Genomic DNA, 14,973 nt, shown 5'->3' with positions numbered 1-14,973 from the left:
TGGGAGGAGGGGGTCCGGAGGAGGGATGGCTGGATCCAACCCGCCACAGGGCTCTGGGGGACGGGCAGGTGGGCGGTCGGACGGGAAGGAGGGATCTGGACAAGGGATCTCGGGTGGACGACCTGACTGCCGGAGTTGCTCTGGACCCAGGCGCTCAGGCGGACGGCCCAACAGGCAAAAGGGCTCAGGGGGATGAAGTGATAAGACAGCCAAGTACAAATCAGAATCAGCCCTTTACTCAGCCCTCAGAGCCCTGACTCTTAAAAATGGAGGAGACAATTCATCATTAAAAAGGTCACACCTCTCTTTAAATAAAATGAAACCTTTAACCATTGAGATGATCATGTTTATTCATATGGAATATGTAATAAGTTGAATATCTTGCCTGAGTTTTAATCTTGAAAATGACACGTACCTGTACTTCAGATTATATATTGTACATACATGTCTGATTCACATTGTTTATATTTTATGATCCATATTGTTAACATGTATATATTTTTGGGATTTGCAGCTGTTTTTTCTTTGTATTTTCTAATTTGTGTTGCAACAGCAATTCGCCTCGTGATAAAATAAAAGTTCAATATTTTCTGATCTTTAACACAAAGTGTCTGATGTTGTTTCATGTATTGTCAACTGCAGCCACAAACCACAAATATTAAATAGTTTCAATATCTTTCATAGATAAGATCTTAATTAAATGTTCTAATCAAACTAGTGTATAGTGTTGGTTATATTTCTGTCTCCTGTTGAAACATTGTTCACTGTTCCCTGTTACAGAGCGAACCAGGAAACATCTTATAATCTATGTACAGCATCATGTTGTTAGACAATAGTTGTGGTTCTTTGTGGATTACAATGTATCACCAAGACAATATGAACAATGAATATATTTAAACCTGTTGAAAAATGATATTTGAGCAAATCAAGTTTTTACTTGGTAAAGTAAACTACCCTCCCCCACCACACACACACACACACACACACACACACACACACACACACACACACAGTAAGTGAAAGTGAAACTTAAATAAAAGCAGAGTCTGACCCCAACAGAAGAGAGACACATAGGACGTGTTCACGGATTTATCTTCTAAAAACACAAACAGTAAGTTAAAGTTACTTCTTTCAGTTATTATTAATTGTTAACGCTGCTCACTGTACATTAATGTACTTTTTGACATAACACATTATGGAAAGTTATAAACTAATAATTATGGTATTCCTGGAGTACTTGGTGAAGATGTGGAAAAGTTTTGAAATATCTTTTTTTCAAAAACCACCATCTTGAAAGAAGAAGATCGTTTGCAGACGTGACTGCTTCTTCAACAAAAAACCTCAACAATTATAGAAATGTGAAATGAAACTTTACTGTGTGATCACAAGAAAAAAGAGTTGCTGTTTATTAACGCAGCGTTAAAACTTCACCCCTCCTTTCTGGACAGAGAGAGAGAGAGAGAGGGAGAGGGAGAGGGAGAGAGAGAGAGAGAGAGAGAGAGAGAGAGAGAGAGAGAGAGACCGTCATTATTGGCTGTGGGGCATAAATGCTCTTTTCTGACCCCCAGAAACGCCCTGAACAGTTATATCAGACAAAAAGAGAAAATCCAGGCAGAGGGAAGAGTCTCTGCAGTTACTGACACCACCACACACTTCTAGTCATAAGTGATGATTGAGAGGGATTATTTTTGTCTATACATTGTTTTTTTAGGAAACTCCTGCATATCGTACACCATTATATTATACCTACCTTTAAAATTATAAAACTGTTGCTGGTGGGGGGTCATACACTTTGTTTGTGTGCGCTCTTTAAGTACAAAGTACAGGTGACTGTACTCTGCCAAAGATTGTAAAGGTTGATTTCACGAGTGCCATTAATCCAGTTAAACTGAACTTAATGTTCTTGATGCTCGTTGGCCTCTTTTAAAGTATTGACACCATTCTTCATTCTCTTATTATGCTTATGCAGCGATTTGATAAGAACCAGCAGATTTCTGACCAACAAGGTGTTTTTGTTGTGATTGAGCTCATGTGTATCTTCTTCTTCTTATACATGAAAACAGACAAAAAACAAAAGCACAGTATTATTGATGGACATTATTCTCTCTCAGTGTCAAACAGGAGAATTGTCATCCTGGGAAAATCTGGAACTGGGAAAAGCAGCGTGGCTAACACCATAGTTGGAGAGAAACTGTTCAAGATCGGCCAAACTGCCAACTCTGAAACAAATGAATGTCGAGCAGAAACTAAACCTGTCAATGGAAGAAACTTTGATCGACACTCCTGGTTTCTTCGACACAGATCGATCTGAGGAGGAGCTGAAGCCTGAAATAGTGAAGTGCATCACAGAGTGTGCTCCTGGGCCTCATGCTTTTCTCATCGTGTTTAAAGTGGACAGATTCACAGATCAGGAGCAGGCTGTCATCACTAAGATAAACCAATACTTCTCTGAAGAAGTTTTCAAATATGCGACAGTTCTCTTTACTCATGGTGAACAGCTCGAGGAAGAACAGACCATTGAGGACTATTTCTGTGATAATAAGCTTGTGAGTGATCTGGTGGAGAAGTGCGGAGGCCGCTGCCACGTCATTGATAATAAATACTGGAAGAACAACCAGCAGGATGAATACAGGAGCAACCAGTTCCAAGTGGAGGAGCTACTCAACACAATAGAAAAGATGATTGAGGCAAACAAAGGAAGCTGCTACACCAATGAGATGCTACAAGCAGTGGAGGCAGAAATAAAACAGGAGGAGGAACGCATTAGACCGTCATCAGGAGACATGTCAGAGGAAGAGATCACAGAGAAGGCTAAATACACAGTGTTTGAGAGGCTTTTGATCAATTTGGCAGGTATCACAACAGGTGCATTGTTAGGAGCTATTTTTGGTGTAATAGTGATGGTCAAAATAGTTCACTTTTCTTTAAAGACAGTGCTTGCTTTAGCTAAAAATGCAATAGAAACAGCAGCAGCAGCAGGAACAGCAGGAACAGCAGGAATAGCAGCAGCAGCAGGAACAGCAGCAGCAGCAGGAACAGCAGCAGGAACAGCAGGAACAGCAGGAACAGCAGGAACAGCAGGAACAGCAGGAACAGCAGCAGCAGCAGGAACAGCAGCAGGAACAGCAGGAACAGCAGGAACAGCAGGAACAGCAGGAACAGCAGCAGGAACAGCAGGAACAGCAGGAACAGCAGGAACAGCAGCAATCGCTCTTACAGTGGGATGTGCTGCAGTGGGAGGTGTTGCAGGATATTTTGCAGCTCAGGAAGCAGAGACACCATTTGAAGCAGCAGAGAAGACATTCGAGGTTGTCAAGAGTGGAAGCAAATCTATTTTAGATTTCATAAAATATTGTTTGAGTGAGTGTGTGGAGTTAAAACCTATGATGAGCTCTGACTCTTGAAGACGGGGAGTATAATTACTGGTCATATCTCCCAATAAATTGCATGAAAATCTTGTCCTAAACAATATTTAACCACTGAAATTGATATGTTTATTCAAAAGTAATATGTAATACGTTGTATGTATTGTTTGAGTTTCAAAGTCACTTATTCCTGTTTCACCAGCGAACCACAGAGTGCTTTAACCACAAAGATAAAACATCTTTAAAAGCATAAATTAAGTCTTAAAAATGGTTGAAATCAAACTAGTGTACACTGTTGGCTGTATTTCTGTCTCCTGTTGAAACATTGTTCAGTTTCCTGTTACAGAGCGAACCAGGAAATGTCACTTAATGTACAAAATGATTTTGTTGAACAATATTTGTGGTTGTTTGTGGATTACAATGTATCACCAAGACAAATATGAACAACGAATAAACTGAAACCTGTTGAAAAATGATATTTGAGCAAATAAAGTTTTTACTTGGTAAAGTAAACTACACACACACACACACACACACACACACACACACGTCTGTTAGTAAGTAACTTCATTCAGTTATTATTATTTGTTAACTGCTCACTGTACATTACTCTATGACATATATGATACTGGAAAGTCATATTTGATGATAAAATATCATAAATGATCACATTTGAACAATTATAATCAAACCAGTAACCGAGCATGCAGCCTCCTGTGTGAGAGGACGAGTCACATGTTTGGTATTTGTGACTCGTCGACCATCAACATAATCTGGCCAGTAACATTTCAGCAGAGTATCCATGTCATGTATATCTGAGAAGACTGTTGCTGAAAGCTTTGTCAGCTGCTATAAACTATTGATCAACATGTTCTGTTTTATTCGCTAAATCTTTATCATTCTAAAAATGTTGAATTCAAATGTAAAAATATAATTTAAAAAAATAATGCATTAGACTCAAGTCCTCTCTGGTAGTTTTTCCTCCCCTTCTCCGTTTACACTCGCTGTAAGACTTTTACTCTGAAAAAGACTCTTGCTTGTCAACTATAATTGACCTGATAAACACGTTGAGTCTTTACGTCTCATTTAGGTTCATGTCTTTACTTTCTACAGGAGATGTGCACTATTAAGTAAATTGGATGTGTTACTGTGAGCCTAAACTAAACAAACTGCTAGTGCCTCACCTTCCCACTAGAGAGCAGTGTAGTGTAATGATTCGGGGTGATGAGTTCACCTGGCCTTTAGGTCTGACTTTGAATTATTAGCTTCCACACTACTAATGAGAAAACAATGACTTTGACATGCTGCTAATACATTATAACATTTAATTTAAATACAGTATTCTACCAACAATAACACCATATAGCTGAGGAGACCCATGGCCACATTTACATGAATGAAGTAACAGCTAATTGAGTTCTTCATTCATGTTAATGTTTATGTGAACTGTTAATATGTGACACTACGGTAAAAGCTGCTGCAATCTATTTCGACCACACAAATATGGAACAAGTATTCCATGTGTGGGACTTGGTATTTGATGAGGTTGTGCTTTTAGTCCGAGTCGGCAAAAACAACTACATCTAAAAGTAAGACGACTGAACATTGAACAAAAAGCTTCAGTTTGACATCACTGCACAGAAATCAAGGTGTCTTACTTAACTGGGTCACATGTTAAGAACTATAAAAGAACATTAGTCAGAAGTTGGAAATCACCTTCATGTATCAGCACCTTGTTGACCTGTTGTCAGTGTTTGGTATGTGACGTACTGTAGGGGTGTGGAGGATGAACAAAAACAAAAACATCTTAACATGCCTCAGCTGCTGTGTAATATGCAACAGAGCCGGTGCTTTTCTTTAATGCGTACACTTGTATAAAAACAGAAGTGCACGCTGTGATGTGCTCGTACCAAGAAACAAGTCAAACAGGTGTTGAAAGAAAGTGAAAGGATAAAGAAAAGCATCCTCCAGATCCGAGCCATTTCTTAACTCTGCACTGATTTCCATTTCCTGAAAGCATGAGTGGTAAGTTATTCATTTTTCACACATTTTTTAAATTGTTTTCAGTGTTTTTGTCACCAATAACGTGTGTTTTAAGATGTTTCAGTTTGTTCATATTCATATTGTTTTTTAATTCGAGTTTAGTTTAAAAGAATCATCTCAGACGGTTGCCTTTTGGAGTTACATTAAAGCTCAGGTCTAATTTGAAAAGTACCTGCATTTCATACAATCTGGCTACATTGCATATGTAAAAGAGCAATTTGCATTACAGCAATAAAAGATGAATTAATTTGGCTGCTCAACATGTATTTTTTTCATTTAACTATTACGTGACAATAACAATGCAGTTGTGAAGTGATTGGCTTGTAATGGCTGAGTTAAAAGATATTTGAAGTCCCTGTTCAAGTTAGCGTACCCAAAATATGACCTGTTTGACTGATGAATATAACTTATTTTTTCCATAAATTTGTGTAAAAACTAAGCAATGCATAATCAAAAAACTATTTTTAAGTTTCAACATTATTTTTTTTGCATATTTCAAACACATCGAGGAAAAACGGTCGATTTTAGGAAAAACTCCAGAAGGACTGAGTGTTGAATCTCAACATATCACCTGAAATAAGTCAGGTACTAAAAAGTGGCATCAAATGTCAGATTCCTGCATGACCTTTTCTTTTTGATGAGATAGTTCTTTAATTTGTAAATTTTGTAGAGCTACAACTAACAAGTACTTCCATTCTCCATTAATCTGACACACATTTCTTCAACCAAATAATACATTATTTAGCAGCACAAAATGTGTATGTACATGCATGCTTAAGCGTATGTTGGTATGTTTTCAGCTTATTACGGGAGCCTTCATTCCCAGTTTACATTGTTACGCTGGAGTGGAGTCAAAGGGCTAACTACAACACTACTATCTAGTGGCTGGGGGTTTAAAACAGCACAACATTAACCAATGTCTGCCACTAATCTTTGCATGTAAACTATCAGTTAAAAATCAGTAGTATTTTTGTCAATGGATACATTATTACAACGCATAATATCATAAAATACTCAAGTGTATCAATATTTTCTTTCAGAGTTCTTGCTGAATACTTACCATCAACATATGAAATGATTTTATGTTTAATTTGTTATATCTGATGTGTGACTCATTGTACCATTCATTTGCTTGCTTTCCTGTCGTATTGTCTTAGCTCTGTATGTAACATAAGTAAAAGCCTCTATCCTTCGGTATACCAAAGTTTACTAAGATGATTATCTATTTTGGACCTCCATAATCTAAAGCAACATTTGATTCTGTTTTCATGGATATTTCCTTTACTATAAAATGTATTAATATACAACAATAAATCAGAAAATGATTCACCTGTTTCCTGTTTTTTTATGAAACAATTTTCATTCCACAAAGTCAGGGTTTTATATCATTAAAGTGGAACAAAGAAGGAGACTAATAGATTAATAGATTAATGAAAAATAAAATGAAGGCTGGAATATCTTCGCTTCATCATGCACATTTCAATTTATAAACATGATTGGAGATAAAATACATGATTTTTTAATTGAACTATTGCATTGTTTTATTAAAACTGAAATAAATCTCTTTTTCAAACTTTCAAAGCAACATTATGTGCATGTTTGCACATCTTTGTGTGTATTTAAAGGTTCTCTATCCAATACTCATTAATAATAGCATTAATATAGCAGCAAACAACTATTTGCTCTATAAAGGTATAGTGGAGAATTGTCTACCTGAGAAGAGAATGAATTCTCCCTGTGTGTGTTATCTTCTGAGCTTCTCTGTGCTGTTTTGAGATAGCTGGGCCGGCCGCACACGCCTTTTAGTTCATGTTGGTGCACGTGAATGTGCCCCACTGACTCATGGCCGCCACTTGGCACTGTGCTCATATACCGGCTGTTGCAGATGATAACGACGCCTTGACTGACAGCATCATTGTGCGAGCGTAGAACCCCCCCCCCCCCCTCTGGTTCCCCCTCAGGTTAACACTGTTAGCTCTTTCAGTTGTTTGCACTGTTAGCATCAGCATGATAATAGCAGTGCGGAGGCAATACAAACACAATGTTTCAGTATTAAGTCAGAGTGTTGACTCTACAGAATAAACCCTAAACCAAGGATCACTTTTCAGGGTGAAATGTATTCATTTCCTGGACATAAAATAATCTATAACCCTTGTTATATGCTTATGCTGCAGTATATTGATGCCTGTATGTACCTGAATGAGAACAAGTCTAATGTACTTTGATTGTTCCTTCAGGCCGCAGCTGAGAAACAAGTCGGACAGGTCAAAAGAAACGAAGCAAGAGTGAAGTTACAGCAAGAGAAGGAGAGAAAAGAGTCCCAGGCGAGACGCCTCGCGGATCTGAGTCCTTTTTTTCACAGATTTCTACGTTTTCACAGCATGGACAGTAAGTTGGGCTTATTTTTTCAAATGTTGAGCGCCATATACTTATATTCAAATTAACATTGTTCACAATTCTGTGTGTATTTGGGTCTCAAACCTCACACCTAATGCTACAAGGTTAAAATATATTTCAGTTAGTTCTATTATACTTTAGCTGGAAAGGATATCATTTTCACTTTGATGAAATAAGCTCTGATGCTACTTTAAACCTTATTAATCAAGATTCCTCCAAACAGGATTTGTGGATTATAATGTCATGTAAAATGATTTCTTAGTCTTGCGTCATTAAAAAAAGGTATGACAGTATCCATGAGTTCATTCTCAGAACAATGAAGTTAAAATGTTTAAAATGTGCACCTGTCAGCTTTATCTCTCACAGTCCCTAATAATGAATTCATTTTGAAACCTGATTTTTTTTTTTTGACATGTGATTTTTAAAAGGAGCTGTATTTAACGTTCTGAATATCAATACAGCAGCAAACAAATATTTGCTTTGTAAAGACACAGTAGAGTAATGTCTACATGAGCAGAGAATGAAGTTGCTCTCACTGTGAGCCGCCTGCCATGTTAAGAGCCGTTGAGAGGCAATCGAAATACTTCCTATATCGGGAATTGCATATTTAACTAGTGTTTTCTATTCTCTACCAACAACTAGGTGCTTTCACACCTAAATCTTTGCACTAGTGTTTAGTAAGTTAATTACAATTTTAATATTATTATATTTTATTGTATATATTGTGCATTTTTAATATTTAGTATTTTTTACTCTGTTATTTTTATTGTTTTACCTGTACCATAAATGCTGCTGTAGCCAAAAAAAATTCCCTTGTGGGATTAATAGAGTAACTATCTATTATCTATCTATTATCTAACCAGTTTGGTTCGGTTATAACAAATTCAGGTGCGGGTGTCTTCCCTAATTACCAGGTCAAAAACTGTTTGTCAATTAAAAAGAAACCGGACCAGAACTAAAATACTACATTCTTCCATTGATCCGGACCAAATGATCCAAACTACAGGTCTGTAGTTTGTCTCTTCAAAGCAAGAGACAAATGTACCGATTTATTAATACTAAGTTACTTTTCTCTTCTAGTGTCGAACACATTGAGGATTGTCCTACTGGGGAAAACAGGAGTTGGAAAGAGCAGCCTTGCCAACAACATATTTGGAGAGGCCAAATTCAAAATAAACAATTTGAATGACTTGAAATCACATTGTACTACAGCCGAAACCAAATCTGTCAATGGAAGAAGCATCACTCTGATCGACACTCCTGGCTTCTTTGACCCAGGCAGGTCTGAGGAGAAGATGAACCCTGAGCTAGTGAGGTGCATCACAGAGTGCGCTCCTGGGCCTCACGCTCTCCTCATCGTGCTTAAAGTGGAGAAGTTCACAGAGCAGGAGAAGGCTGTCGTCACACAAATCTGTGAAGACTTCTCTGAAAACGCTCTAAAATATGCTGTGATCGTCTTCACTCATGGTGACCAGCTCCCAGAGGGAATGAAAATGGAGAAGTACGTCAAGCAGAGTACTTCTCCAGAAGTGCGGGGGCCGATGCCACGTCGTTGACAATAAATACTGGAAGAACAACAACGAGGACTACAGAAGTAACCAGTTCCAGGTGGCAGAGCTGCTCGACACCATAGACGAGATAGTGACAGAAAACAATGGAGGATTCTACACCGATGAAAAGCTCCAAGAAGTGGAGGAAGACATTCAGAAAGAGGAAGAGCTCATGAGACGATCCTCAGGAAACAAGTCACAGGAAGAGATCAGGAAGCAGGCTAGGAGCAACGTCTTTAAGAAGCAGGCGGACGATGCAGCTCCAACATGGATTAGAGTTTTGTTGAGGGTCGCAGTCACAGCTGGATTAGTTGCAATTGTCGCTGTGTTGATCAATTTAACATCTGCGAAGGTGTCAAAGGAAGCACCACCATTTAATTATCAGCACCAGAACTGGCAGAAGTGGTGGTAGAACAAGCTGGGACAGCTTTAGGCGTGTCTCCACCAGAGACCCCTCCAACTACAGTAGGAGGGGTAGGTAGTAATACAAAATATTGAAGTTATCATGGAAAAATGGTCTGCTTTGTGTGAAAGAGTGTACAATCCTTGGAATCAATTTGAATGAACACTGAAGCAGAATCAAATCAAAAGCAGCAGGGGTCTTCAGTTGACGTTGACATAAATTGTTGCAATCCTACAACGCGTATATCAAATTATTGTTATCATTCTGCTTCCATTTGTCCATTCAGACCTCTTACCTTATAGAGGTCCTTGTGTCTGTGATTTAAACTTTGTGCTGGTTCCCGTCAACTGAAAAGAGAACCCCTTTGGTTAATTTTCTTAAAATACAATGTAAAGAAAAGAGGAGCAAACAATATTTAGAAAATGTATCCATTTAACTAATGATGTTGAATATAAATGTGGTTGTTGGGTCATGAATCCAGACTTTGTGGTGTTTTAAAGGAGCGAGTCACCTTATTTAGAGAAGCAGTTCAGCTCACTCTTCTTCTGAAGTAACACGCAAACTGTACAAACTGTTGTAAAATGTATTCTGTAGCTCTGGAGGAGCTTTTCAAAATAACATTGATTACGTCAGAACACTGTTTATTTGAATCTGTCTCTTGTGAGTCCACCAACTTAATGGAAGTGAAATATTAAATCACAGGTGTACCTTTAATGGTGATTATTTTCTATTTACTATTCTAATTGCCATTTGTGTTACTTTGTTTCAATTTGTCATAAATCTACTACATAACATTAAAACAGCTGATTGATCACATGTCTTATCGGCTTCTTTTTTTCATATAACCATTCATGCTGTTAAAGTCTAAGGCTGACTATACTTGTACTTTCTTACTGTCAATAAATTATATTACAAGACTAAAACAAACAATGAATCGATATTAGTATTATCTATATTGATCTTGGTATTATCTGTATTTGTAAGTACTGTTTGTGTAGCCACAGCTAGCCTATATTCCTCTTTTCCTCTGTGCCATAGATCTCCAAATAGCTTTTTGTCAGACCAAGGAGACACGTGCAATGTTAATGTTTATTCTGAAGCAGTTTTGAATCTGTATTTGATTCCCAAAAACAGAAAACAACCGTCATTTTTTTACATTTACAAGAAATAAGAACTCTGGCCTCAGGCCACAGGTTGAACACAAAGGCCTTTTTGTTTTCAGTCTGTTTACTGGTAGTTGAGTACGGATGCTGCCAATAAAAACAGATTAAATTCCTTCCAACTTATTTTGTCTCCCTCAGAGACAAAACACTCCACCCTAAAAAGGTATGAAAAGGTGCAGCTGCCATCCTCCCTCTTTGACACGAAATGTTTAAAGATGAGTATTCCTTCTATCATGTATGATATTCTTGATGCCTTTAACAAAACACCTAATGCTGCAGGATAGTATTGTTTTCACTATACAGTATAAATGTAACATGCACTCATGCATCACTGAGTTTTTAATCATATTTATGGAGCTTTGATGGCAGTGAATGTAGCCGTGTTTGTGAGTGACACACATCACGTAGCTGCATTTATCTGTTAACAATCATTGTGATTGTTTCTTGTACACGTGGCATTATTAATGTGAGTCTGGTTATACAGCCTATACGATACTCTCCAGCTGAATATGCCAGTAATAAACCAACTAAAATAACATTCTTTTCAAGCTGTATACCTTCCAAACCACAGTCACCACCCTGAACAGCTGACCTGCCAAGCATCACATGAAGTTCCTCTTCAACCTGCTCATCTGGAAACTGTCATTAATGAATTCGTGACCTTTTGTTTTGACTTATGTAATGCCCTATTTACTGGCATACAAAAAAAAAAATGTCCTCCCTGTTTGAGGCTTGTGGGAAAGTTTCTGTTGAGCGGGTAGAAAATGAAAGTAAAGTCATACCACAGCAAGAGAAAAGGAGGAAAAACATCCAGCAGGGACATCCAGAAGTGCGGGGGACGACGGTGATTTCATTTGTTTCAACATGGATGGTGAGTTGAGATATCACTGCAGTGGTGGAGAAAGCATCTTCAGATTAGTGTGTGTAGTAAAAGTTGCAACATTACACTGTAAGAGTCTTGTGTTGAAAATGTTACGTAGGATAGGATGAAAACATACTGTTACTTGAGTCACAATATCTGTCAGACACATGTGGTGGAGTAAGAAATGCAATACTATACTCTAATATTTAGTACTAATAGTGATCTTAAGTTCATGTATCTCAAATTTGTGCTCAGTACAGTACTTGAGTAAATGGCCTTTGACATTCCAGCACTGCATCAGTGTCAACACTGGGCAACATCCTGGACTTGATTCTTTAAAACATACTTTAAAAGAAAGAAATGGAAACTTCAGTTCAAAACAAAGCTCTCTGGCTGACTTATCCGTAGAATACATGACCTGACCTGACACAATGTTTTAATTATCAGGAGATACATGGGCCAGGCTCACAGTGTTGTGAACACTGAGATGAGCCCTTAACTTTTCCTCTGGGGCCATCATCAGGCCAGAAATATGATCTGTTCAATACTTCGGTTTATGAAAAAGAATACTTGCAAAACAAATGTTATTCCCATCAGCCTCAGCTGTTCTATGGAAGATTTAAAATGTCTCAGTAAAAACCAATCACACAACAACTGAGGCAAAAAACACATTGTTATGTATTTGTGTGTTTGTGTAACAACATAAAGCAAAAATAATTGTCCTTGTATGTACATATATGTATATGTATTTCATGTAATTATAACGCAGTAAATGCATACATGACGAAAGAAAGAAATATAACCAAATATATTGCATTTAACTTTTTAATTTAGGCATTTTAAATCCTCCTTAGTGCACTTTGTGATAGTGCTAATTAGAAAGATTTAGCATGCAAACTACAGTGACAATGATAAACATTACAGCTGCTGAACATCAGCATGTTAGCATAGTCACTGGTAACATGTTAGCATGCTGACAGTAGTTTTTTTTATCACTTTCTGAGTTTACAAACAATTGATCAATTAAATGAGAGAAGTTGCAACCCTATAAAACAACATGGCAGGTTAACAGAAGTAATAGTGAAATGTATTTGACTTATTCAGAGTCATTGTTCTCTTCTAGCGCTGACTCCATGGAGGATTGTAATACTGGGGAAAACTGGAGCTGGGAAGAGCAGCCTGGCTAACACCCTATTGGGGGCAGATGTGTTCAACATAAGCCATTCTTCCATCACCGACACGAGTCGTTCTCGTGCCGAAACCAAATCTGTCAACGGGAGAAGCATCAAATTGATCGACACTCGCAGTTTTTTTGACACAAGTGGGTCTGAGGCAATGCTCAAGGCTGAGATAGTGAGTTGCATCACCGAGTGCGCTCCTGGGCCTCACGCCTTTCTCATTGTGCTTAAAGTGGAGAAATTCACACAGCAAGAGAAGGACGTCATTGATAAAATATGCCAAGATTTCTCTGAGGAAGCTCTCAAATACACCACAGTCGTCTTCACTCATGGTGACGAGCTCTCGGAAGGAACGACAATCGAGGAGTTTGTGAGTGAGAATAGAGATCTGAGTGCTCTGGTGAAGAAGTGCGGAGGCCGCTGCCACGTGTTCGATACTAAATACTGGAAGAACAGCGGAGAGGACGACTACAGAAGTAACCAGTTGCAGGTGGCAAAGCTGCTCGACACACTGGGCGAGATGATCGAGGCAAACCACGGAAGCTGCTACACCAATGAGATGCTACGAGCAGTGAAACAAGAAATAAAGAGAGAGGAAGAGCTCATCAGGCAGTCATCAGGGAATATGTCACAGGAAGTGATGAGCAACAAAGCTAAAGATACTGTTTTTAACAGGTTACTGATCAGAGTTGCAAGTACTGCAACAGGTGCGTTGTTGGGAGCTTTGCTTGGTGTGGGAAAGATGGTCGCAGCAATTGTTTGCCAGGATGTTCCAGATGCAACATCCCTACTATCAAAAGTAAAAGAAGTGGCTGCAACGGCTGCTTTAAGTGGGGTAGTAACGGGCGTTGAGATAGGATACGATGCAGCGGAAGGAGCAGTAAGTCCAGGGGAAGCCATAAATAAGACACTGAAGGGTCTGTGGAAGTAATCTGGGGTTGGTGCAGATAAAAACAACACATAGAGCACTGACAATAGGAGGTTGATGTTTGTTATATAAAACACATAAAGCATGTTAATTCCAACTACAGGGACAGTGAGCTAATTGTTTTATGAATGGTTGAGACATTCAATGATTAGCTGGAAACAGTTGGAATCAGTGTGATTAGTGTTCAGGTTAAATAATGAGTATACATTTGAGAAAATATTGATGACCACATCTTATTAAGTTTGGAAGAATTGGAAGACAATCATTGTGAATTTGGGTATTGTTAGACTGCCATAGGACCACTTTTTTGAAAGATCATCTTATCTCATTATCTGTTTATTATTTTTTTTGAATTTCCATGACTTTGAGAGGCTGGATTACTCTTTATTTAGGCGTTTTTGCATTTTGTTTTAAGTGATTCAACAAGTAAACGGACGCATGTTAATACTTTTTTTTCAGTCTCTGTTTTGTTGTGCTGGCTATAATCAATAATACATAATTCCTTATGTTAATCAACATTAATTCTATCTGGGAAAGAGGAAGGACATTTATTTTGACACTGTGATGATTTAAGTATCTTTGAAAGGTTTTGACTCGTTATTTTACACTTTCCATGACTTTGGATGCTGAAAGATGCTTTTCTGTTTTTTCATTAATGTTCATTTTGTTATTAAAGGTATTGCTTGTTACAAGTTATATAACGATTAAACAGCTGTGTGCTTTTAAGTGTTTTCCAGTCTGTATTTTTTGTGCTACAATACATTGATGCATCTTAAAACATGTGCAGCTATCACTCTCCATCACCCACAACCTTCTATCCAAAACCCAGACTGAGCTCCAATCAGAATTTCAAAGATCACAAGAAAAGACAGCAGCTGAAGTTACTGAAGGCGAGCAGAATGTCTAACTACATTATCTTTTTATTAGTTTTATCATTCACAAACTCTAAATACTAAAGAGATGTCTAACCAATTTGCCAACGTAAAATGCTGTGATTAACAAATGATCATTGGAACATGGTCACATGCGGTGGAGAGAGAGAGAGAGAGAGAGAGAGAGAGAGAGAGAGAGAGAGAGAGAGAGA

General features: G+C 38.0%; 1 protein-coding gene and 1 pseudogene across 1 annotated transcript; both read left to right on the top strand.

Moving 5' to 3' along the window:
* The first annotated feature begins 1,050 nt into the window (after positions 1-1,050).
* Positions 1,051-10,503, top strand: LOC116385452 (uncharacterized; annotated as a pseudogene).
* Positions 10,504-11,785: 1,282 nt separating this feature from the next.
* LOC116385451 (GTPase IMAP family member 7-like) lies at positions 11,786-13,892 on the top strand. Its single transcript, XM_031850950.1, has 2 exons — positions 11,786-11,792; positions 12,907-13,892. The coding sequence occupies exons 1-2, from the start codon at positions 11,786-11,788 to the stop codon at positions 13,890-13,892; spliced, it is 993 nt and encodes a 330-aa protein (XP_031706810.1).
* The last annotated feature ends 1,081 nt before the right edge of the window (positions 13,893-14,973 follow it).

Source organism: Anarrhichthys ocellatus, unplaced genomic scaffold (assembly GCF_004355925.1).
Source record: "Anarrhichthys ocellatus isolate YVR2014 unplaced genomic scaffold, GSC_Weel_1.0 scaffold11, whole genome shotgun sequence".
NCBI classification, from domain to species: domain Eukaryota; kingdom Metazoa; phylum Chordata; class Actinopteri; order Perciformes; family Anarhichadidae; genus Anarrhichthys; species Anarrhichthys ocellatus.
Note: the sequence above shows the minus strand (reverse complement) of the source record. Positions and strands in the feature narration are given on the sequence as shown.